Source organism: Salvelinus fontinalis, chromosome 33 (assembly GCF_029448725.1).
Source record: "Salvelinus fontinalis isolate EN_2023a chromosome 33, ASM2944872v1, whole genome shotgun sequence".
Classification (NCBI taxonomy): Eukaryota; Metazoa; Chordata; class Actinopteri; order Salmoniformes; family Salmonidae; genus Salvelinus; species Salvelinus fontinalis.
This window is the reverse complement of record NC_074697.1, coordinates 35380774-35406302: the sequence shown is the minus strand read 5'-3', so window position 1 is coordinate 35406302 and position 25529 is coordinate 35380774. Positions and strand designations below refer to the sequence as shown.

Below are 25529 nucleotides of genomic sequence, written 5' to 3'. Positions count from 1 at the left end.
ACATCCTCACAGCATGATGCTGCCACCACCATGCTTCACTGTAGGGATGGTGCCAAGTTTCCTCCAGACGTGACACTTGGCATTCAGACCAAAGAGTTCAATCTTTGTTTTATCAGACCAGAGAGTCTTGTTTCTCATGGTCTGAATCCTTTAGGTGCCTTTTGGCAAACTCCAAGTGGGCTGTCATGTGCCTTTTACTGAGGAGTGGCTTCCATCTGGCCACTCTACCATAAAGGCCTGACTGGTGGAGTGCTGCAGAGATGGTTGTCCATCTGGAAGGTTTTCCCATCTCCTCAGAGGAAATCTGGAGCTCTTTAGAGTGGGCACCTCCCTAACTAAGGCCCTTCTCCCCTGATTGCTCAGTTTGGTGGGGCGGAAAGCTCTAGGAAGATTTTTGGTAGTTCCAAACTTTTTCCATTTAAGAATTATGGAGGCCACTGTGTTCTTGGGTACCTTCAATGCTGCATAATGTTTTGGTACCCTTCCCAAGATCTGTGCCTCGACACAATCCTATCTCGGAGCTCTACAGACAATTCCTTCGACCTCATGGCTTGGTGTCTGCTCTGACATGCACTGTCAACTGTGGGACCTTATATAGACAGGTGTGTGCCTTTCCAAATTATGTCCAATCAATTGAATTCACCACAGGTGGACTCCAGTCAAGTTGTAGAAACATCTCGAGGATAATCAATGGAAACAGGATGCACCTGAGCTCAATTTCGAGTCTCATAGCAAAGGGTCTGAATACTTATGTAAATAAGGTATTTATGTTTTTTATGTTTTATAAATTTGCAAAATGTTCTGAACCTGTTTTCGCTTTGTCATTATGGGGTATTGTGTGTAGATTGATGAAGAAAACAATATATTCAACTAATTTTAGAATAAGACTAACGTAACAAAATGTGGAAAAATTCAAAGGGTCTGAATACTTCCCGACTGCACTGTATGTGTTTTTGGTTGTTGAGTCAATTAAAGATTGCCCATTTCAAGTTTATCTTTCCATAAAATAAAAAGTTATTTCACAATATTTTAGTTAGCTGGCTGACGCATTGATCTTACTCTGCAGTATACCCCTCTGGTCTGCCAGGTTGGATAATCTATTGTGCTGTTGTTTTCTTCTGGTGGCTGTGTAACGTTAGTGTGAGGTTTCTGTGACGTCTGTCTAGTAAAGGACTGCTAGATGCGTGACGTGCTTGTTGTTCACAGTGATTATCGCTCTGTCAGTTTAAGCGATATAGATCCATTTCACTTCCCTGAGGCTCAAACACTCAGCTCTCTCTGGCGTTACCTTACTGACTGGCTTACAAACTCACACAGTCAACGTCAACTAAATGACACTGCAATTTGTATGGAAGCAGTATGGAAAATCCAACCAGGTTTAAATCCACTCACCTGCAGAGAGGATCCACCAGGTCGTTGTCCAGAAAGTCATGGTCTTTCTTCACAGGAGAGATGTCGATGGGGAACTGAGAGTCTGAGGAGGAGGAAACAGATTAAAGATACAACTTTAAATAGTTCAGTCCATTTCTCCTCTCAGTAGTTATCTAGCTCCTTAATAGGGCAGCAGGCTGGACACGTGGCAGATCCCAACCAGCTTCACTTTTTAACTCAGGAAGATAAACGGAACAGCCATGAGAAGGAAAGCACATTGTTTCCAGAGACCTATCCAGGAGAGAGAGAGAGAGATGGTAATGAAGAGAGACAGGGCTTGCCCAAATAACGGCGCTGAGACATTGAGCAGTAGCAGCAGCATTACGTCTGTCTCTGGGTATTGGCCTCCTGCTATGTAACACGCCATCTGCGTCCCAATTGGCACCTTATTGCCTACATAGTGCACTACTTTTGACCAGAGCCCATAGTCCGCTATGTAGGGAATAGGGTGCCATTTGGGACGCAGTCACAGATTCACTTCAGACCCTCAATATTACATCCTACGGCATTCATGTGGTATCATTAACTGTTTTATGAAAAGCAACGCAGCATGGTCTGTCACATAAGGAGAAACACAGATATCAAAATACACTCAGACAGATCTGGGTCGGGGGAGCCGCAGCCGGCAGGAATTGTTAAATGTTTTCAAAATGTACTTACTTTATGCTCAATCTTCAAGTCTACTCATCAGTGTCTACCTCAATACAACAGTTTCACATGAATTGGGCTCCTGAGTGGCGCAGCGGTCTTAGGCATCTCAGTGCTAGAGTCGTCACTACAGACACCCTGGTTCGAATTCAGGCTGTATCACAACTGGCTGAGATTGGGTGGCGCACACTTGGCCCAGAGTCGTCCGAGTTTGGCCGGTGTAGGCCGTCATTGTAAATAAGAATTTGTTCTTAACTGACTTGCCTAGTTAAATAAAGATAAAATAAAATACATTTGAAACACTACAGTCTTGGTAACCATTGTTTCCTTTACTGAGCAGGCTGTATGGAGCTGAATAGAGGGGGACATAATGTGGATAGCAGTGGAGAGATTGTAGCTGCGGCTTTCCATGCACATGCAGCCACACGTACGCACATACACACACACTCAGTGTGTCTCCTTTACAACAGGCTACAATCCCTGTCACCAAGAGATTCATGACACCCTCTCACTTCAAAAGATCTGGAGCCCCGAGGGTGCTGGGAAGAAGAAGGGGAGGAGGGGTGAGAAGGAAGGGAGGAGGGGAGCAGGGGTGAGGAGGAGAGGGTAGTAGGGGTGAGGAGAGCTGGCTGCTTCTAAACCATGATGATAAAACTTTTTCCCATGACCTCTTTGTTTTAGTGTGCTGGACATGTTTGGGTAGTAACTCTAGCCAGGAACTATCCAGACCAAAGCCCAACTGAGTCTTTCTCTTTCTCTCTTTCTGCAGTCCCCCCTGTCGCTCTGTCACTTTTCTCTCTCCTCCCTCCCTCCCTGGGTGAGTTGAAAGAAGCTGTAGACCTGAGAATCCTGAGGACAGCTGTGCAAATTAAACTGCCAGAGGAAAGGACATGAGAAGAGAGGACATGAGAGGAGGGGAGAGGACATGAAAGGAGAGGACATAAGAGGAGAGAAGAGGATAGGCCATGAGAGGAGAGGACATAAGAGAGGAGAAGACATGAGAGGAGAGGAGAGGACATGAGAGGAGAGGAGAGGACATGAGAGGAGAGGACATGAGAGGAGAGGACATGAGAGGATAGGAGGGGAGAGGACCTGAGATGATAGGACATGAGAGGAGTGGAGAGGAGAGGACATGAGAAGAGAGGACATGAGAAGAGAGGACATAAGAGGAGAGGACATAAGAGGAGAGGAGAGGACATGAGAGGAGAGGACATAAGAGGAGAGGAGAAGATGTGAGAGGAGAGGAGAGGACATGATAGGAGAGGACATGAGAGGAGAACATAATATGAGAGGACATGAGAGGAGAGGACTTAAGAGCAGAGGAGAGGACATAAGAGGAGAGGACATGAGAGGAGAGGACATAAGAGGAGAGGACATAAGAGGAGAGGACATGAGAGGAGGACATGATAGGAGAGAACATGAGAGGAGAGGACATTTGAGGAGAGGAGAGGACAGGACATAAGAGGAAAGGACATGAGAGGAGAGGAGGAGACATGAGAGGAGAGGAGAGGAGAGGAGAGGAGAGGAGAGGAGAGGAGAGGAGAGGAGGACATGAGAGGAGGGGAGAGGACATGAGAGGATATGAGAGGACATGAGAGGAGAGGACATGAGAGTGTATGAGAGGACATGAGAGGACATGAGAGGATAGGACATGAGAGTGAAGGAGAGGACATGAGAGGAGAGGACATAAGAGGAGAGGACATGAGAGGAGAGGACATGAGAGGAGAGGACATGAGAGGATAGGAGGTGAGAGGACCTGAGATGATAGGACATGAGAGGAGTGGAGAGGAGAGGACATGAGAAGAGAGGACATAAGAGGAGAGGAGAGGACATAGGAGGAGAGGAGAAAATGTGAGAGGAGAGGACATGAGAGAAGAACATAATAGGAGAGGACATGAGAGAAGAGGACTTAAGGAGAGGAGAGGACATAAGAGGAGAGGACATGAGAAGAGAGGACATGAGAGGAGAGGACATAAGAGGAGAGGACATAAGAGGAAAGGACATGGGAGGAGAGGAGGAGACATGAGAGGAGAGGAGAGGAGAGGAGAGGAGTGGAGAGGAGAGGAGAGGAGAGGAGAGGAGAGGAGAGGAGAGGAGGAGACATGAGAGGAGAGGAGAAGAGGGGGAGGACATGAGAGGAGGACATGAGAGGAGAGTACATAAGAGAAGAGGACATAAGAGGAGAGGACATGATAGGAGAGGACATTAGAGGCGAGGACATTGAGGAGGGGACATGAGAGGAAGACATGATAGGAGAGGACATGAGAGGAGATGACATAAGAGGAGAGGAGAGGACATGAGAGGAGATGAGAGGACATGAAAGGAGAGGACATGAGAGGAGAGGACATGAGAGTGTATGAGAGGACATGAGAGGAGAGGACATGAGAGGAGAGGACATGAGAGGATAGGACATGAGAGTGTAGGAGAGGACATGAGAGGAGAGGACATGAGAGTGTAGGACAGGACATGAGAGGAGAGGATAGGACATGAGAGGAGGACATGAGAGTGTATGAGAGGACATGAGAGGAGAGGACATGAGAGGATAGGACATGAGAGTGTAGGAGAGGACATGAGAGGAGAGGACATGAGAGTGTAGGACAGGACATGAGAGGAGAGGATAGGACATGAGAGGAGGACATGAGAGGGTAGGAGAGGAATGGACAGGACACGACATGGGACAGGGTTGGGTTGGGTAGTGCTGGGCAGTGTAAGAGGAAGCCTGACTGTGCCAGATTATTCACTCCTCATATAGAAACTCATTGCTGACAGGTGTATGAAATCGAGCATACAGCCATGCAATCTTCATAAACAAATATTGGCAATAGAATGGCCTTACTGAAGAGCTCAGTGACGTTCAATGTGGCACCAGCATAGGATGCATCCTTTCCAACAAGTCAGTTCTTCACATTTCTGCCCTGCTAGAGCTGCCCGGTCAACTATAAGTGCTGTTATTGTGATGTGGAAATGTCTTGGAGCAACAACGACTCAGCCACGAAGTGGTAGGCCTCACAAGCTCACAGAACGGGACCACCGAGTGCTGAAGCGTGTAGTGTGTTAGAATCATCTGTCCTCGGTTCCATAACTCACTACCGAGTTCCAAAATGCCTCTGGAAGCAACGTCAGCACAATAGCTCGAATGTTTCAACTGTAAATAGTTCCATCTGTAAAGTTTGGTGGAGGAATAATGGCCTGGGGCTGTTTTTAATGGTTCGGGCTAGGCCCCTTAGTTCCAGTGAAGGGAAATCTTAATGCTACAGCATACAATGGCATTCTAGACAAGAATGTATTACCTTCAAAGAGCTGAGCGTATTGGGGGAATCCTGCCGCTCGTAGCCAATCACACGCCTCCTTCGCCTCGAGTTCTGAAACAGAGCAAGAAAACATTTCTTGTCAGTCAGAGTAACAACAATAAACAGTATGTCCAACACGGAGTGGTGGGTAGGGGGTATTCACTGTATTCACTGTTTCACTTTTATGTTTTATCAATTATGGGAAGAAAATCCATCCATTTGTCCAAATGTTTTTTGTCAACAACAACATAAATACAGCCTGTCAAATGCCTTTATGATGACTATAAGCAACCAGCAGCACTCACCATGGAAGGCTGTTCTCTTGGAAGAACAAAAAACAGAAACAGAGTTGAGATTGAAACCATGAAGCTGTTAGATAGTATGTAAGTTAAGTACTTCACTGTACTGTATGTAACAATAAAACTTGAACTAGTACTAAGGTGATAGATAGTTGGTCCCTCGGGTAGACCGACATAAAACCCTGTGACTATCTGAGGTCTGGTCTCTAATCTTCTAACTTATCCAGCTTGGATTTGAGCTCTATAACCTGAACACAGAGCCCAAAGAAGGGGGAAATAAATACAAGTCAGGATCCACTGCTGGACAGCAGAGGGATCAGCACAGGAAGACATGGGATATGTATTTCTAGAACTGCACCTTTAAAGTCATATCTATCATTTTTATTGTCTCAACACTGCATTTTTGTTGTGTCTATTTTTTATCTGCGTTTTACAAAAGATTAGACTTCTCAAACAGAAGAAATCTACAAATCATGCTAAATATAGATATCATAGCAAAGCAAAGCCAGCAGATCAAACTGTCCTGGACTGGCAGTCTTATGTTCACTAGATACACTATACAAAAGTATGTGGACACCCCTTCAAATTAGTAGGTTCGGCTATTTCAGCCATACCCGTTGATGACAGGTGTATAAAATGGAGCACACAGCCATGCAATCTCCATAAACGATGACCTTACTAAAGAGCTCAGTGACTTTCCATCTGGCACCGTTATAGGATGCTTCCTTTCCAACAAGTCAGTTCATCAGATTTCTGCCCTACTAGAGCTGCCCCAGTCAACTGTAAGTGCTGTTATTGTGAAGTGGAAATGTATTGGAGCAACAACGGCTCAGCCACAAAGTGGTAGGCCACACAAGCTCACAACCGAACTCCTCTAAAAATTGTCTGTCCTCAGTTGCAACACTCTGAGTTCCAAACTGCCTCTGGAAGCAACATCAGCACAAGACCTGTTCATTGGGAGCTTCAGGAAATGGGTTTCCATGGCCGAGCAGCTGCACACAAGCATAAGAACACCATAAGCAATGCCAAGTGTTGGCTGGAGTGGTGTAAAACGCGCCACTATTGGACTCTGGAGCAGTGGAAAGGCGTTCTCTGGAGTGATGAATCACGCTTCACCATCTGGCAGTCCGACGGACTAATCTGGGTTTGGTGTATGCCAGGAGAACAGTTGTTGCAGGAGGAATAATGGTCTGAGGATGTTTTTCATGGTTCAGGCCAGATAGTTCCAGTAAAGGGAAATCTTAACGTTACAGCATACAATGATTCTGTGCTTCCAACTTGGTGACAACAGTTTGGGGAAGGCCCTTTCCTTTTTCAGCATGACAATGCCCCCGTGCACAAAGCAAGGTCCATACAGAATGATTTGTTGAGATCGGTGCGGGAGAACTTGACTGGCCTGCACAGACTCCATCAAACATGTTTGGGATGAATTGGAACGCCGATCGCGAGCCAGGCCTAATCGCCCAACATCAGTGCCCAACCTCACTTATGCACTAATGTGGCTGAATTGGAAGAAAGTCCCTGCAGCAATGTTCCATCATCTAGTGCAAAGCCTTCCCAAAAGAGTGGAGGCTGTTATAGCAGCAAATGGGGGAGCAACTCCATATTAATGCCCATGATTTTGGAATGAGATGTTGGACGAGCAGGTGTCCACATACTTTTGGTCCTGTAGTGCATATGGTGGTCAGCACAATAATCAAAGGGACTGGGGCTGCAACACAACCTGAATGTAAGTGTCCAGGCAGCCTCCTGACAGAGCAGCTGTTCTGTCCTAACCCTAACCCTGTCCCCTACAGGTGACACCAAGCGGTGACCCCTGTGGTGGGATCATGACCTGACCCTGCTGACACCTGAGGGGTGACATCCCCTCTCTGGTTCCGAGCTCCTGGCCCACATGAAAAGAAGCAGACAGACCTCTCTCGCCTAACTAACAGAACAGACCCCTCTCCTCTCTCACTCTCTCCTCTCTCACTCATTCTCACTCTATCACTCCTCAACTTACACACCAGACCCCTCTCACTCCTCAGCCAACACACCACTCTCACTACAAAATCAATAGGTTACTAGAAGATGATCTAGTAAAATTCAAAAACACTTTCCAATTATTTTCCATCTACTATGAACAAAAATATTCTCAACTACCCGGGCCTGGCACTACAGACATAGGCAGTCCAGATTTGATATGGAAGTCTGTTTAGATCCCAAACCTGTCCTCCTGTTCCAATATGATCCCAACTCCACAGTGAAGCTGCTACAATAGTATTGTGCAGTGAAGCAGTATACTCCAGGCACGTTGGTGTGTAGACTGACTAGATCACAGCTAGTGTTATTAATATCACAGTAGATCAACACAATGGGAACATCCTTCCGTCCATATCCATCGACAGTCACCTCAACAATATGTCTGGGGTAGATAAAGAGGACAGAGGACCACTCCACTCCAAACAGGTATCACAGCATGTTCTTTTTTATTTTACCCTTATTTTACCAGGTAAGTTGACTGAGAACATGTTCTCATTTACAACATCAACCTGGGGAATATTTACAGGGGAGAGGGGGGAAAAATCATCCAATTGTAAACTGGGGATGATTAGGTGGCCATGATGATACAGTATGAAGACCAGATTGGGAATTTAGCCAGGACACCAGGGTTAACTCTTACGATAAGCGCCATGGGATCTTTAGTGACCACAGAGAGTCAGGACACCCGTTTAACACCCCATCCAAAAGACAGCACCCTACACAGGGCAATGTCCCCAATCACTGCCATGGGTCATTGGGATATTTAAATGTTTTTAGACGAGAGGAAAGGGTGCCTCCTACTGGCCCTCCAACACCACTTCCAGCAGCATCTGATATCCCATCGAGGGACTGACCAGGACCAACCCTGCTTAGCATCAGAAGCAAGCCAGCAGTGTGATGCAGGGTGGTATGCTGCTGGCATGGCATGGTATGTCTGTTCCCGCCCCTGTCTGTGTCTGACGCTCTGTGACGCACTAGTTGTTTATCACAGTTCATCCCACCTGGGTCTCCATACAGAACTGTCTGTGACAGAGATAACCTTTCACTGTAACTTCATCTGTCCTGTCTGTACCACACCTTTCTCCAAACCCTGCTCTGTGGCTATACTATACCCCACTCCTCTCTCAAACACCGTGACCATCTGCTTTGTGACTCACCTGTGTTGTGACTAACCTGTGTTATTACAGCGCTGTGTCTACATGTCAATGACAGGTGACTTTGGTCCGCAGACCGACAGGTCAGACCACCAACTGAATAAATATTAACAGTTCCCAGAGGGAGAGTGTGTGTACCAAATGTCACCCTATTCCCTATATAGTGCAACACTTTTGAGCAGAGCTCTATGAGCCCATATGGATCTGGTCAAAAGTAGTGGACTATAAAGGGTTTAGGGTACCATTTGGAATGCAGACAGAATGTCCCTGGATGACAACGTCCATGTTAACCTCTACATTCACGACAGATCACTGTTCACTCCAATGGCCTCCATAACAGGATCACATCACAGGTTGAGTCCACCTGAGAAATCTCCCAGCAGCAAAGATAACTGACACTAAGCTGGCCAACTAGACAGTTCTTAGTGGAACAAAGGATCAGCGTGCTCAACTCGATCTTCGTACAGGTCTTTGAGTGCAGTGTTGTAAGGACACATGATAGAAAAGGAAAACCTCCAGTCACTGTCACTAGTCTTAAGATAGCAGCATCAGAGGTCACAGAAGTGAAATAACGAAGACTTTCTGTGAGTTTAGGTCTTCCTGTCTCTTCTGACTAGCCTGTCCTGCCAGTTGTATATTGTATTGAGTACAGTAGAGTTCAGGTCTTCCTCTCTCTTCTGACTAGCCTGTCCTGCCAGTTGGACATTGTATTGAGTACAGTAGAGTTCAGGTCTTCCTGTCTCTTCTGACTAGCCTGTCCTGCCAGTTGGACATTGTATTGAGTACAGTAGAGTTCAGGTCTTCCTGTCTCTTCTGACTAGCCTGTCCTGCCAGTTGGACATTGTATTGAGTACAGTAGAGTTCAGGTCTTCCTCTCTCTTCTGACTAGCCTGTCCTGCCAGTTGTATATTGTATTGAGTACAGTAGAGTTCAGGTCTTCCTCTCTCTTCCGACTAGCCTGTCCTGCCAGTTAGACATTGTATTGAGTACAGTAGAGTTCAGGTCTTCCTCTCTCTTCTGACTAGCCTGTCCTGCCAGTTGGACATTGTATTGAGTACAGTAGAGTTCAGGTCTTCCTCTCTCTTCAGACTAGCCTGTCCTGCCAGTTGGACATTGTATTGACTACAGTAGAGTTCAGGTCTTCCTCTCTCTTCTGACTAGCCTGTCCTGCCAGTTGGACATTGTATTGAGTACAGTAGAGTTCAGGTCTTCCTCTCTCTTCAGACTAGCCTGTCCTGCCAGTTGGCCATTGTATTGACTACAGTAGAGTTCAGGTCTTCCTCTCTCTTCTGACTAGCCTGTCCTGCCAGTTGTATATTGTATTGAGTACAGTAGAGTTCAGGTCTTCCTCTCTCTTCTGACTAGCCTGTCCTGCCAGTTGGACATTTTATTGACTACAGTAGAGTTCAGGTCTTCCTCTCTCTTCTGACTAGCCTGTCCTGCCAGTTGGACATTGTATTGAGTACAGTAGAGTTCAGGTCTTCCTCTCTCTTCAGACTAGCCTGTCCTGCCAGTTGGACATTGTATTGAGTACAGTAGAGTTCAGGTCTTCCTCTCTCTTCTGACTAGCCTGTCCTGCCAGTTGTATATTGTATTGAGTACAGTAGAGTTCAGGTCTTCCTCTCTCTTCTGACTAGCCTGTCCTGCCAGTTGGACATTGTATTGAGTACAGTAGAGCCATATTGTTCTACTGCACCACATGGTGAGAGTGCCTCCAGCTCCATTCTGTGTCCCACAGCTGGAGGTGGGACTGTTGGGAACAGAACAGGGAATACGATCTGGGAATTCCACAATCGCGAGACATTCTGTTCCTCCTGACGTTCCAACGTCCCTTTCCTTTCCTCCATGGAGAAACGGCTGGACTACATCCCAAATAGCACCCTATTGCCTGTAAGTGCAATACTTTTGACCAGGACCCATGAAAAGTAGGGCACTATATAGGAAATAGTGTGCCATTTGAGACGTATTCCAGGTCTGGCAGCGAGCCAGGACGAGAACTGCCTGTTACTACACAACCATGGCTGTAAAACTGTGTACAGTGTAATCATGTTATTGTGTACAGTGTAATGTTGCATTGTCACAATGACATGAAACCCAGCACGGTGGAGGGACAAAGGTCCGGAAGGTCACCAGAAGTAGGTGTGTTACTAAGGTGTGTGTGTGTGGCCGACCAACCTATCCCTACAGGGGATGCTCCTTCCTCTTCTTGCGCAACAAGATTCCCTTTAGAGGAACATTCCCTGGTAGTGTGCCAAATGTCATCCTATTCCCTAATAATATAGTGCACTACTTTTGACCAGGGTTCATAGGGATGCAGACTTGGAGAGTGGCTGGTGGAGGGTTGAGCTGACCCTGCTAGTACAAGCCCTAATCATTACCCTAACCCTGCCTGCCTGGTTGGCTGCCAACAACATGACAGAGATGCATGACAGAGTCCGGAATGATACAAGCGGTTAACACAGCTAACTGGTTATACTGTTAAGTGTAGATCAACACCTCTACAACATTATCTAATGAAACATGCCCTTGTAAAAAAATCACTACACTAGACTTGTCTACATTCTAAAGAAATAAGAGTAACGCTTGAGAGACAAATGCTCCCTGTATTAGTCCAATATAATAGAAAATCCTAAATATTCTCAACTATGTGATTACCAGACTGTAAGAAACAGATGGTGGTTTACTCACTGGTTATCTTCATCATACAGTCATTATGATGTGGTTCTACAGATGTTCTACAGACGTATTAGTTCTCCTCTTCCCACACATCAGTAAGTAACGTTAGATTCCAGCTCTCTAGTGCCACGACCTGCTGCTGAGAGATACTGATCTCTACTGATCCCTTTCACATCCAAACATCCCTGTTTCTCTTTCTTTCTCAATCCCCTCTCCTTTTCTCATTCTCTCTCTCTCCCTTTTTCTCTCTCTCTTTCCATCTACCCTCAAACCGCCATGTGGCCACCCTATGATCTCTCTCCAGCTCCACCCCTTTCTGCTGTTCCTTGTAGCCTCTATCCCTCCTCTACCCCTCCTCCATCCCCTCCTCTATCCCTCCCCTTCTCAATCCCACCTCTACCCCTCTTATATCACTCCTCTACCCTCCCCTCCTGTACCACTCCCCTCCTCTATCCCTACCCCTCCCCTACCCCTCCTCTATCCCTCCTCTACCCCTCCCCTCCTCTATCCCTACCCTTCTCAATCCCACCTCTACCCCTCCTATATCACTCCTCTACCCTCCCCTCCTGTACCACTCCCCTCCTCTATCCCTACCCCTCCTCTATCCCTACCCCTCCCCTACCCCTCCTCTATCCCTCCTCTACCCCTCCCCTTCTCAATCCCACCTCTACCCCTCCTATATCACTCCTCTACCCTCCCCTCCTGTACCACTCCCCTCCTCTATCCCTACCCCTCCCCTACCCCTCCTCTACCTCTACCCTCATCTACCCTCCTCTACCCCTCCCCTACCCCTCCTCTACCCCTCCCCTACCCCTCCTCTATCCCTCCTCTACCACTCCTCTACCCCTCCTCTACCCTCCTCTACCCCTCCCCTACCTCTCCTCTACCCTCCTCTTCCCTCCCCTACCCCTCCTCTACCCCTCCTCTATCCCTCCCCTACCTCTCCTCTACCCTCCTCTACCACTCCCCTCCTCTATCCCTCCCCTACCCCTCCTCTATCCCTCCTCTACTGCACCCCTCCTCTATCCATCCTCTACCCCACCTCTACCCCTCCTCTATCTGACCTCTACCACTCCCCTCCTCTATCCCTCCTCTAACACTCCCCTCCTCTACCCAACCTCTACCCCTCCTCTATCCGACCTCTACCCAACCTCTACCCCTCCCCTACCCCATCCCAACCTCTACCCCTACCCTAACCCTCCTCTACCCCTCCCCTACCCCTCCCCTACCTCTCCTCTACCCCTCCCCTACCTCTACCCCTCCCCTACCTCTCCTCTATCCCTACCCTACCCCCCGGTACCCACCTACCCAGCTCTGCCCACTACATCTCTCAGCACATTTTTGGCAGAGAACATCATGCCAGGAGCCAAGCAACAGGAGCTGTGCGTACCAATGCCTGTGTGCAATGTGGGACTTTTCTCTCCAAAGACGTAATCCCAATGAAACCTCATCACTACAATCAAATGCTACATAAAAAAAGAGTATAGTTTGGATCCGTGGCTTGAGAATCCTTTACTCATCCCAGAACTCCTTCCATCTCCCCCCACTACCACCTCCTCCCTGTCACACAGCCAGAGAGCTGGACATAGTTAGCTATAGAGGGGGGAGTAAGGGAGGAGGAGGGAAGTGGAGGGAGAGGGAGGACGGGGTGGAGGGGGAGTTTCTTGATCCAGATGTTTTTCCAGCAAATCGACGGAACGGAAAAGCGTGGGCAGCTAAAGTGGGGAAAACCAAAGCATGACATAAAACCATGACATAAACCGTCAACAATCAGCAGCCATGAATCATACTTAGATCCTCAGAAAGCATCCCAAATGATACCCTACTCCCTATTTAGTGCATGAGAGAGAGAGAAAGAGAAAGAAAGAAAGAAAGAAAAAGAAAGAATGGATAGAGACAGTGAGCGAGAGCTGTGAAAACAATAGTTTAGTGCACTACTCCCCTGCTGTCTGTCTGACTGCCCTGGGGAAGGATTCAGGAGGGACAGCAGCCTGTTCACAAACAGACTACTGCTGCACACAATTATGATCACACTACCTTAGAATAACACCAGAAACACCTACTCAGTGATCACACTAGCTTACATTAACAGCCTGAGGCAGACAGACAGGCAGGAGGAAACAATATGCCCCTTCTAGACAACCACAACCACCACCTCAGATGTCTCATGTCTGAAACAAGCCTACATTTCCTCCTGTCTCTGTCTAACATTTCCTTGTCTAACAGAGTTCAATTGTGCATGGACAATAGGAAGAGCTAATTGAGGCTTAAATAATTGTCTATAAATAGTAGTCTGTAGCCTCAATGGAGAGACCCTAAGTGACTGGTTGTACGTAGGTAGTTGTTGCATAGAGCCAGGAATAGGCAGTAATAGGTCCAGTGAGGGCCTAGCAGAGTGCTGGCGAGGCAGTAGATGGATTATTAATATAGCCTAGCCCCAGGTTCTGTTGGTACACCTTACCCTCTCCATACCCCCTACCCCCTTCCAAGCGCTGGCTTCAGGCTCAGCCCCCAAGTCACTCTGCCAGTATCGTGGGAACAATGTGGGTCTATTTTTCCGTTTCAGGTTTTAATTAACATCCCCCATGTCTCCATCATGGTCCTCTTGCCACCCTCAGGGCTACATCCTAATACCTCTCCACCACCACTACATACAATACCCACTCATGACCCCATACCACAGCCCATACTTCAATACTTTCTACCAGGAGGGTTGTGATAGGGGCGGCGGCAGGTAGCCTAGCGGTTAGAGCGTTCGGTCAGTAACTGAAAGGTTGCTGGATTGAACCCACAGCTGACAAGGTAAAAATATGTTGTTCTGTCCCTGAGCAAGGCACTTAACCCACTGTTCCTCGGGCGCCGAAGACATGGATGTCGATTAAGGCAGCCCCCCTCACCTCTCTGATTCAGAGGGGTTGGGTTAAATGCGGAAGACACATTTCAGTTGAAGGCATTCAGTTGTACAACTGAATAGGTACCCCCTTTCCTTTCTTTTCCACACACTCCCTAATCTACCCAAGGGAGAGAGCGAGAGTGGGAGTGTGTGTGAGAGAGAGAGAGAGAGAGAGAGAGAGAGAGAGAGAGAGAGTGGGAGTGTGTGAGAGAGAGAGAGTGGGAGTGTGAGAGAGAGAGAGAGAGAGAGTGGGAGTGTGTGAGAGAGAGAGGGAGAGAGTGGGAGTGGGAGAATGCCTTCACAATGGTGAATCACTAAAACAATACGGAAACACACTAAGGAAAAATAAGGAACAGCACGTCAGAAATCAGCTCAATGTAATTGAAGAATCCATAGAATCTAACCACTTCTGGGGAAAATTGGAAAACTCTAAACAAACAACACAAAGAGTTATCTATCCAAAACGAAGATGTATGGATAAACCACTTCAATTTTTTGGGCTCTATAACAAAGAACAAACAGCAAAAAACATATACATTATCAAATACAAATCTTAAAATCAAATATTAAAGACTACCAGAACCCACTGGATTCTCCAATTACATTGAATACTACAGGACAACATATAAACCTTCCAACCCAAAAAGGCCTGTGGGGTTGATGGTATCCTAACTGAAATTATAAAATATACAGACCACGAATTCCAACTAGCAATACTTAAACATCATCCTCAGCTTTGGCATATTCCCCAATATTTGGAACCAAGGACTGATCACCCCAATCCACAAAAGTGGAGACAAATTTGACCCCAATAACTACCGTGGGATATGCGTCAACAGCAACCTTGGGGAAATCCTCTGCATTATCATTACCAGCAGACTCGTACATTTCCTCAGCAAAAACAATGTACAGAGCAAATGTGAAATTGGCTTTTTACCAAATGGCCAGAGGGCCTGCTAAACAAATTGATGGAAAGTGGTGTTGGGGAGAAACATACATTTTAAAATCAATGTAAACAAACAAATGTGCAGTTAAAATTGGCAAAAAACACATTTATTTCCACAGTGCCAGGGGGTGAAACAGGGATGCAGCTTAAGCCCCACCCTCTTCAACATATATATCAAGGAATTGGCAAGGGCACTAGAACAGTCTGCAGCATCTGGCCTCACCCTACTACAATCTGAAGTCAATTGTCTATTGTTTGCTGATGATCTGTGTCACGATGTCCGTAGTAATGATCGGACCAAGGTGCAGCGTACGTTGAGTTCCACATAATTTTGATGAAACTTAAGCAAATACAAAATCAAAATAAAGAACAAACGAACCGTGATGACAATGCAGTGCTAAACAGGCAACTACACAGAAACAATATCCCATAACCCACAGGTGGGAAAAATGCAACTTAAGTATGATCCCCAATTAGAGACAATGATTACCAGCTGCCTCTAATTGGGAATCATACACAAACACCAACATAGAAAAATAAACCTAGAACCCCACATAGAAATAATAAACTAGACTAAACACCCCTAGTCACACCCTGACCTACTATACCATAGAAAATACAGGCTTTCTATGGTCAGGACGTGACGATCTGGTGCTTCTGTCCCCAGAAGTAAATTTCAATAAGACACAAATAATGGTGTTCCAAAAAAGGTCCAGGTGCCAGGACCACTAATGCAAATTCCATCTAGACACCATTGCCCTAGAGCACACAAAAAACTATACATATCTCGGCCTAAACATCAGCGCCACAGGTGACTTCCACAAAGCTGTGAACAATCTGAGAGACAAGGCAAGGAGGGCCTTCTATGCCATCAAAAGGAACATCAAATTTAACAAATAAAAAAAAATGTATTTCACCTTTATTTAACCAGGTAGGCTAGTTGAGAACAAGTTCTCATTTACAACTGCGACCTGGCCAAGATAAAGCACAGCAGTTCGACACATACAACAACACAGAATTACACATGGAATAAACAAACATACAGTCAATAATACAGTAGAAAAAAGAAACATCTATATACAGTGAATGCAAATGGGGTAAGATAAGGGTGGTAAGGCCATAAACAGGCCATGGTGGTGAAGTAATTACTATATAGCAATTAGACACTGGAATGGTAGGGGTGCAGAAGATGAATGTGAAAATAGAGATACTGGGGTGCAAAGGTGCAAGATAAATAAATAAATACAGTATGGGGATGAGGTAGTTGGATGGGCTATTTACAGATGGGCTATGTACAGGTGCAGTGATCTGTGAGCTGCTCTGACAGCTGGTGCTTAAAGCTAGTAAGGGAGATATGGGTCTCCAGCTTCAGTGATTTTTGCAGTTCGTTCCAGTCATTGGCAGCTGAGAACTGAAAGGTAAGGCGGCCAAAGGAAGAATTGGCTTTGGGGGTGACCAGTGAGATATACCTGCTGGAGCGCGTGCTATGGGTGGGTGCTGCTATGGTGACCAGTGAGCTGAGATAAGGCGGGGCTTTACCTAGCAGAGACTTGTAGATGACCTGGAGCCAGTGGGTTTGGCGACAAGTAAGAAGCGATGGCCAGCCAACGAGAGCGTACAGGTCGCAGTGGTGGGTAGAATATGGGGCGTTGGTGACAAAACAGATGGCACTGTGGTAGACTGCATCCAATTTGTTGAGTAGAGTGTTGGAGGCTATTTTATAGATGACATCGCCGAAGTCGAGGATCGGTAGGATGGTCAGTTTTACGAGGGTATGTTTGGCAGCATGAGTGAAGGATGCTTTGTTGCGAAATAGGAAGCCGATTCTAGATTTAATTTTGGATTGGAGATGCTTAATGTGAGTCTGGAAGGAGAGTTTACAGTCTAGCCAGACACCTAGGTATTTGTAGTTGTCCACATATTCTAAGTCAGAACCGTCCAGAGTAGTGATGTTGGACGGGCGGGGAGGTGCGGGCAGTGATCAGTTGAAGAGCATGCATTTAGTTTTACTTGCATTTAAGAGCAGTTGGAGGCAACGGAAGGAGATTTGTATGGCATTGAAGCTCGTCTGGAGGTTAGTTAACACAGTGTCCAAAGAAGGGGCTGAAGTATACAGAATGGTTTCGTCTGCGTAGAGGTGGATCAGAGAATCACCAGCAGTGAGAGCAACATCATTGATGTATACAGAGAAAAGAGTCAGCCTGAGAATTGAACCCTGTTGCACCCCCATAGAGACTGCAAGAGGTCCGGACAACATGCCCTCCGATTTGACACACTGAACTCTATCAGAGAAGTAGTAGGTAAACCAGGCGAGGCAATCATTTGAGAAACCAAGGCTGTTGAGTCTGCCAATAAGAATGTTTAAAAAAATGATATATATATTTTATTTATTTCAACTTTATTTAACCAGGTGGGCTAGTTGAGAACAAGTTCTCATTTACAACTGCGACCTGGCCAAGATAAAGCAAAGCAGTGTGACACAGACAACAACACAGTTACACATGGAGTAAACAATAAACAAGCCAATAACACAATAAACAAGTCAATGACACAGTAGAAAAAAAGAAAGTCTATATGCAGTGTGTGCAAAAGGCATGAGGAGGTAGGCAATAAATAGGCCATAGGAGTGAATAATTACAATTTAACAGATTAACACTGGAGTGATAAATGAGCAGATGATGATGTGCAAGTAGAGATACTGGTGTGCAAAAGAGCAGAAAAGTAAATCAAATAAAAACAATATGGGGATGAGGTAGGTAGATTGGGTGGGTTATTTACAGATGGACTATGTACAGCTGCAGCGATCGGTTAGCTGCTCAGATATGTAACGTTCGTCTAATTCCTCCTCCTCGGATGAGGAGGGGCATGGATCGGACCAAAACGCAGAGAGGTATGCAGACATGAATGATTTATTATAACAAGACGAACACTGACACGAAATACACTTGAATGGAATACAAAACAACGTAGACAGACCTGAACTAGAGAACTTACATAGACATGAAGAACGCACGAACAGGAAAGACTAGCCAAACGAATGAACAAACGAAACAGTCCCGTGTGACAGACACAGGAACAATCACCCACAAACAAACAGTGAGAACAGCCTACCTTAATATGGTTCTCAATCAGAGGAAACGTCAAACACCTGCCTCTAATTGAGAACCCTATCAGGCAACACATTTAACCCCACATAGAAACACGCCCTGACCAACTAAACACATACAAAAACAACAGAAACAGGTCAGGAACGTGACAAGATAGCTGATGTTTAAAGTTGGTGAGGGAAATAATAGTCTCCAACTTCAGCGATTTTTGCAGTTCATTCCAGTCACTGGCAGCAGAGAACTGGAAGGAAAGGCGGCCAAATGAGGTGTTGGCTTTGGGGATGATCAGTGAGATCTACTTGCTGGAACGTGTGCTACGGGTGGGTGTTGTTATCGTACCAGTGAACTGCGATAAGGCGGAGCTTTACCTAGCATAGACTTATAGATGACCTGGAGCCAGTGGGTCTGGCGTCGAATATGTTGCCAGAGCCAGCCTACTAGAGCATACAGGTCGCAGTGGTGGGTGATATAAGGTGATTTGGTAACAAAACGGATGGCACTGTGATAGACTGCATCCAGTTTGCTGAGTAGAGTGTTGCAAGCTATTTTGTAGATGACATCGCTGAAGCCGAGGATCGGTAGGATAGTCAGTTTTACTAGGGTAAGTTTGGCGGCGTGAGTGAAGGAAGCTTTGTTGCGAAATAGAAAGCCGATTCTAGATTTGATTTTGGATTGGAGATGTTTAATATGAGTCTGGAAGGAGAGTTTAGTCTAACCAGACACCTGTGGTGATTGACAGAGTTGAAAGCCTTGGCCAAGTCGATGAATACGGCTGCACAGTATTGTCTTTTATCGATGGCGGTTATGATATCGTTTAGGACCTTGAGCGTGGCTGAGGTGCACCCATGACCAGCTCAGAAACCAGAATGCATAGCGGAGAAGGTACGGTGGGATTCAAAATGGTCGGTAATCTGTTTGTTGACTTGGCTTTCGAAGACCTTAGAAAGGCAGGGTAGGATAGATTTAGGTCTGTAGCAATTTGGGTCAGCTATCTGGAATTGGGTGAAGGAGAAATGGGGGAGGCTTGGGCGAGTTGCTGTGGGGAGTGCAGGGCTGTTGACCGGGGTAGGGGTAGCCAGGTGGAAAGCATGGCTAGCCGTAGAAAAATGCTAATTGAAATGATCAATTATAGTGGATTTATCGGTGGTGACAGTGTTTCCTAGCCTCAGTGCAGCTGAGGGCAGCTGGGAGGAGGTGCTCTTATTCTCCATGGACTTTATAGTGTCCCAGAACTATATTGAGTTTGTGCTACAGGATGCAAATTTCTGCTTGAAAAAGCTATCCTTAGCTTTCCTAACTGCCTGTGTATATTTGTTCCTAACTTCCCTGAAAAGTTGCATATCACGGGGGCTATTCGGTGCTAATGCAGAACGCCACAGGAAGTTTTTGTGCTGGTCAAGGGCAGTCAAGTCTGGAGAGAACCAAGGGCTATATCTGTTCCTGGTTCTACATTTTTTGAAAGGGCCATGCTTATTTAAGATGGTGAGGAAGGCACTTTTAAAGAATGACCAGGCATCCTCTACTGACGGGATGAGGTCAATATCCTTCCAGGATACCCGGGCCAGGTCGATTAGGAAGGCCTACTTGTTTAGGAAGGCCTGCTCGCTGAAGTGTTTTAGGGAGCGTTTGATAGTGATGAGGGGTGGTCGTTTGACCGCAGACCCGTTACAAATGCAGGCAATGAGGCAGTGATCGCTGAGATCTTGGTTGAAAACAGCAGAGGTATATTTGGAGGGCAAGTTGGTTAGGATGATATCTATGAGGGTGTCCGTGTTTACGGATTTAGGGTTGACCCTGGTGGGTTCTTTGATAATTTGTGAGAGATTGAGGGCATCAAGCTTATATTGTAGGATGAACTGAATACTTGATTCAGTTATAGAACCCATTGCCCTTTATGGTTGTGAGGTTTGGGGTCCGCTCACCAACCAAGAATTCACAAAATGGGACAAACACCAAATTAAAACTGCATGCAGAATTCTGCAAAAAACATCCTCTGTGTACATCGTAAAACACCAAATAATGCATGCAGAGCAGAATTAGGCCGATACCCACTAATTATCAAAATCCAGAAAAAAGACGTTAAATTCTACAACCACATAAAAGGAAGCAATTCCCAAACCTTCCATAACAAAGCCATCAACTACAGAGAAATAAACCTGGTGAAGAGCCGTCTAAGAAAGCTGGTCCTGGGGCTCTGTTCACAAACACAAATAGACCCCACAGAGCCCAAATCATGAGAAAACAAAAAGAGAATTACTTGACACATTGGAAAGAATTTACAAAAAAACAGAGCAAACTAGAACTCTATTTGGCCCTAAACAGAGAGTACACAGTGGCAGAATACCTCAGTGAGCATAGCCTTGCTATGGCAGACCTGGCTCTCAAGAGAAGACATTGTAATTCAATTCAATTGAGAGAGAGAGAGTGAGAGGAGGAGTGAGAGAGAGAGAGAGAGAGAGAGAGAGAGAGAGAGAGAGAGAGAGAGAGAGAGAGAGAGAGAGAGAGAGAGACAGGAGAGAGAGGAGAGAGAGAGAGAGAGAGAGAGAGAGAGAGAGAGAGAGAGAGAGAGAGAGAGAGAGAGAATATTGATTGTCAGTGTCAACAGCAGGATAACAGGAGGGCGTGAGCTACAAATCTGAAGGCTGCAGGCTGCTGTTGTTGTCCTGACGTGTTCCAATGACACCCAATTCCCTACACTCTTAGAAAAGAAGTTGCTATCGAGAACCGAAAAGGGTTCTCAGGCTGTCTCAATAGAAGAACCCTTTGAAGACCCCCTTTTGGTTCCAGGTAGAACCCTTTTGGGTTCCATGTAAAAACCCTTTCCACACATGGTTCTACATGGAATCGAAAATAATTCTATCTGGAACCAAATGGGGTTCTTCCTGGAACCAAAAAGGGTTCTCCGATGTGGACAGCCAAAGAACCCTTTCGAACCCATTTTTCTAAACGTGTATATAGTGCCCTACTTTTGACCTAAGTCCTATGGACCCTAGTCAAAAGTAATGCATTATAAAGTGAATAGGGTGCCATTTGGGATAAAGCCCAGGGTTGAAGCCTGCCAGCTGGGTCAGAACACAGTTTCGCTCCACGTCCTTCTACATCCTTTCCAAACGCTCCGCAAAAAAAAATGCAGCACTAAATTCGCTTTATTCATTAAAATACCAATTTAACCAACACCCATCTATTTTTATGACCACCTGGCCCAACCATTTGGTTTTGAAGTATTGAAACCATATGATTTGAATGAAAATTAGTTCAATAACCATGAACAGGTGAATGTAAGAAGCCCTCGTCATTTCAATAAGGCTACATGTCATATTAAACAGCATGTAAACACTCTAAATAGGTCAGGAGCCAGACATTATCTAGGCTACAGTGGTAAGAAAAAGTATGTGAACACTTTGGAAATACCTGGATTTCTGCATAAATTGGTCATCAAATTTGATCTGATCTTCATCTAGGTCATGACAATAGACAAACACAGTCTGCTTAAACTAATAACACACAAACAATTATACATTTTCATTTCTTTATTGAACACACCTTTATTGAACACACCACAAACATTCACAGTACAGGGTGGGAAAAGTATGTGAACCCTTTGATTTAATAACTGGTTGACCCTCCTTAGGCAGCAATAACCTCAACCAAACATTTTCTGTAGTTGTGGATCAGACCTGCACAATGGTTAGGAGGAATTTTGGACCATTCATCTTTACAAAACTGTTTCAGTTCAGCAATATTCTTGGGATGTCTGGTGTGAACTGCTCTCTTGAGGTCATGACACAGCATCTCAATCAGGATGAGGTCAGAGCTCTGACTTGGCCACTCCAGAAGGCGTATTTTCTTCTGTTGAAGCAATTCAGTTGTTGATTTACTTCTGTGTTTGGGGTCGTTGTCCTGTTGCATCACCCAACTTCTGTTGAGCTTCAAGTGGTAGCCTAACATTCTCAGATAGACTAACATTCTCCTGCAAAACTTGGGAACTAATTTTCTGTCTATGATAGCAAGCTGTCCAGGCCCTGAGGCAGCAATGCAGCCCCAAACCATGATGCTCCCTCCACCATACTTTACCGTTGGGATGAGGTTTTGATGTTGGTGCGCTGTGCCTTTTTTCCTCCACACATAGTGTTGTGTGTTCCTTCCAAACAACTCAACTGTAGTTTCATCTGTCCACAGAATATTTTGCCAGTAGCACTGTGGAACATCCATGTGCACTTTTGCAAACTTCAGACGTGCAGCAATGTTTTTTTTGGACAGCAGTGGCTTTTTCCCGTGGTGTCCTCCCATGAACACCATTCTTGTTTAGTGTTTTACATATCGTAGACTCGTCAACTGAGATGTTAGCATGTTCCAGATATTTCTGTAAGTCTTTAGCTGACACTCTAGGATTCTTCTTAACCTCTTTGAACATTCTGCGCTGTGCTCTTGCAGTCATCTTTGCAGGACGGCCACTCCTAGGGAGAGTAGGAACAGTGCTGAACGTTCTCCATTTACAGACAATTTGTCTTACTGTGGACTAATGAACATCAAGGCTTGTAGAGATACTTGTGTAACCCTTTCCAGTTTTATGCAAATCTGACCATAATTCTATCCTCCTGATTCCTGCTTACAAGCAAAAACTAAAGTAGGAAGTACCAGTGACTCGTCAATACAGAAGTTGTCAGATGACACGGATGCTACGCTACAGGACTATTTTGCAAGCACAGACTGGAATATGTCCCGTGATTCATCCAATGGCATTGAGGAGTATACCAGCTCAGTCACCGGCTTCATCAATAAGTGCATTGACGACGTCGTCCCCACAGTGACCGTACGTACATATCCCAAACAGAAGCCATGGATTACAGGCAACATCCGCACCGATCTAAAGGCTAAAGCTGCTGCTTCAAGGAGTGAGACACTAATCCGGACTATTATAAGAAATCCCATTATGGCCTCAGACGAACCATCAAACGGGCAAAGCGTCAATACAGGACTAAGGTTGAATCCTACTACACCGGCTCTGACACTCGTCGGATGTGGCAGGGCTTGCAAACTATTACAGACTACAAAGGGAAACCCAGAGCTATCCAGTAACGCGAGCCTACCAGACGAGCTAAAAACCTTTTATGCTCGCTTCGAGGCAAGCAACACCGAAGAATTCATGAGAGCACCAGCCGTTCCTGAACAACTGTGTGATCATGCTTTCCGTAGCTAATGTGAACAAGACCTTTAAACAGGTCAACATTCACAAGGCCGCGTGGCCAGACGGATTACCAGGGCGTGTACTCAGAGCATGCGCGGACCAACTGGCAAGTGTCTTCACTGACATTTTCAACCTCTCCCTGACCGAGTCTGTAATACCTAAATTTTTCAAGCAGACCACCATAGTCTTTGTGCTCAAGAATTCAAAGGTAACCGGCTTAAATGACTACTGCCCCATAGCACTCACGTCGGTAGCCATGAAGTGCTCTGAAAGGCTGGTCATGGCTCACATCAACACCATCATCCCGGAAACCCTAGACCAACTTCAATTTGCATACCGCCCCAACAGATCCACAGATGACGCAATCTCAATCACACGCCACACTGACCTTTTCCACCTGGACAAAAGGACCACCTGTGTGAGAATGCTGTTCATTGACTACAGCTCGTTCAACATCATAGTACCCACAAAGCTCATCACAAAGCTAAGGACCCTGGAACTAAACACCACCCTCTGCAACTGGATCGTGGACGTGCCGCCCCCAGGTGGTAAGGATAGGCAACAACACATCTGCCACGCTGATCATCAACACAGGGGCCCCTCAGAGGTGCATGCTTCGTCCCCTTCTGTGCTCCCTGTTCAAACATGGCTGCATGGACAAGAACGACTCCAACACCATCATTAAGTTTGCTGACGACACAACAGTGGTAAGCCTGATCACCGACAACGATGAGACAGCCTATAGGGAGCAGGTCAGAGATCTGGCCGTGTGGTGCCAGGACAACAACCTCTCCCTCAATGAAGCAAGGAGATACTCATGGACTGCAGGGAACGGAGGGCCAAACAGGCCCCCATTAACATCGCTGTAGTGGAGCAGGTCGAGAGTTTCAAATTCCTTGGTGTCCACATCACCAACAAACTATCATGGTTCAAACACACCAAGGAGACTGAAAAGATTTGTTATGGGTCCCCAGATCCTCAAAAAGTTCTACAGCTGCACCATTGAGAGCATCCTGATTGGTTGCATCGCCGCCTGATATGGCAACTGCTCGGCATCCGACCGTAAGGAGCTACAGAGGGTAGTGTGTACGGCCCAATATATCAGTGGAGCCAAGCTTCCTGCCATCCAGGACCTGTATACTAGGCGGTGTCAGAGGAAGTCACCAAAAATTACCTTGACTTACCTGCACCTCCGCACATTGACTCGGTATCGGTAGCCCCTGTATATAGCCTCGTTATTGTTATGTAATCCTATTGTCTTTAATTTTTTACTTTAGTTTATTTAGCATATATTTTCTTAACTCTATTTCTTGAACTTCATTGTTGGTTAAGGGCTTGTAAGTAAGCGTTTCACGGTAAGGTTACACCTGTACCTGTTATATTCGGCACGTGACAAATACAACAAATACAGTAGCTAAAGCAAGGGGCTTTCGCAGAACACAAGTAGACTACAAACGCATGGTGGGCCGGACATGTCCTGAATTCGTGAAGAGAGCGCTACTGGAGAGCTACTGCCGCAAATTTGGAGCGAGCGAGAAGGCCGACGCTCCAGCCTTTGCAGCTCAGCTCCGCTCGCCTACTCTGGTATGGAGTTGAAAGAAGAGCAGCACAGCTGTAGCAACACTGCATGCACCCCGTGGAACAGCTCAGAAGATCACCCAGAAAGACCAACCTTTCATCTGTCAGGATAACAGCTCTTAAACTGACTCTCCGAGTCTCTCTTCCAACATAGTCACCAATCCTTTCACCCATCACAGAGCAGACTTCTAATGCTATTAGAACAATAGATACCTTCGACAACACAGTGACACATACCATGTCTCAACTACACAAGACACAAAGACATATTACAACAACATACCTTGATAGTCACTC

At 46.0% G+C, this 25529-nt stretch overlaps 1 protein-coding gene across 5 annotated transcripts in view; it reads right to left on the bottom strand.

Annotated features, from left to right (window-relative positions):
* The window catches only part of LOC129832129 (stAR-related lipid transfer protein 13-like), a 133592-nt gene that overhangs the window by 20560 nt on the left and 87503 nt on the right, over positions 1–25529 (bottom strand). For 4 of the 5 annotated variants that reach the window (XM_055895916.1, XM_055895918.1, XM_055895917.1 and 1 more), the window contains 2 exons: positions 5370–5441; positions 1393–1474 (listed from right to left, as the gene is read on the bottom strand). In XM_055895916.1, coding sequence (XP_055751891.1) covers positions 1393–1474; positions 5370–5441 — 154 coding nt within the window. Of the gene's footprint in view, positions 1–1392; positions 1475–5369; positions 5442–11532; positions 11736–25529 lie in introns of those variants that run through there. The other variant, XM_055895919.1, reaches the window with a different exon arrangement.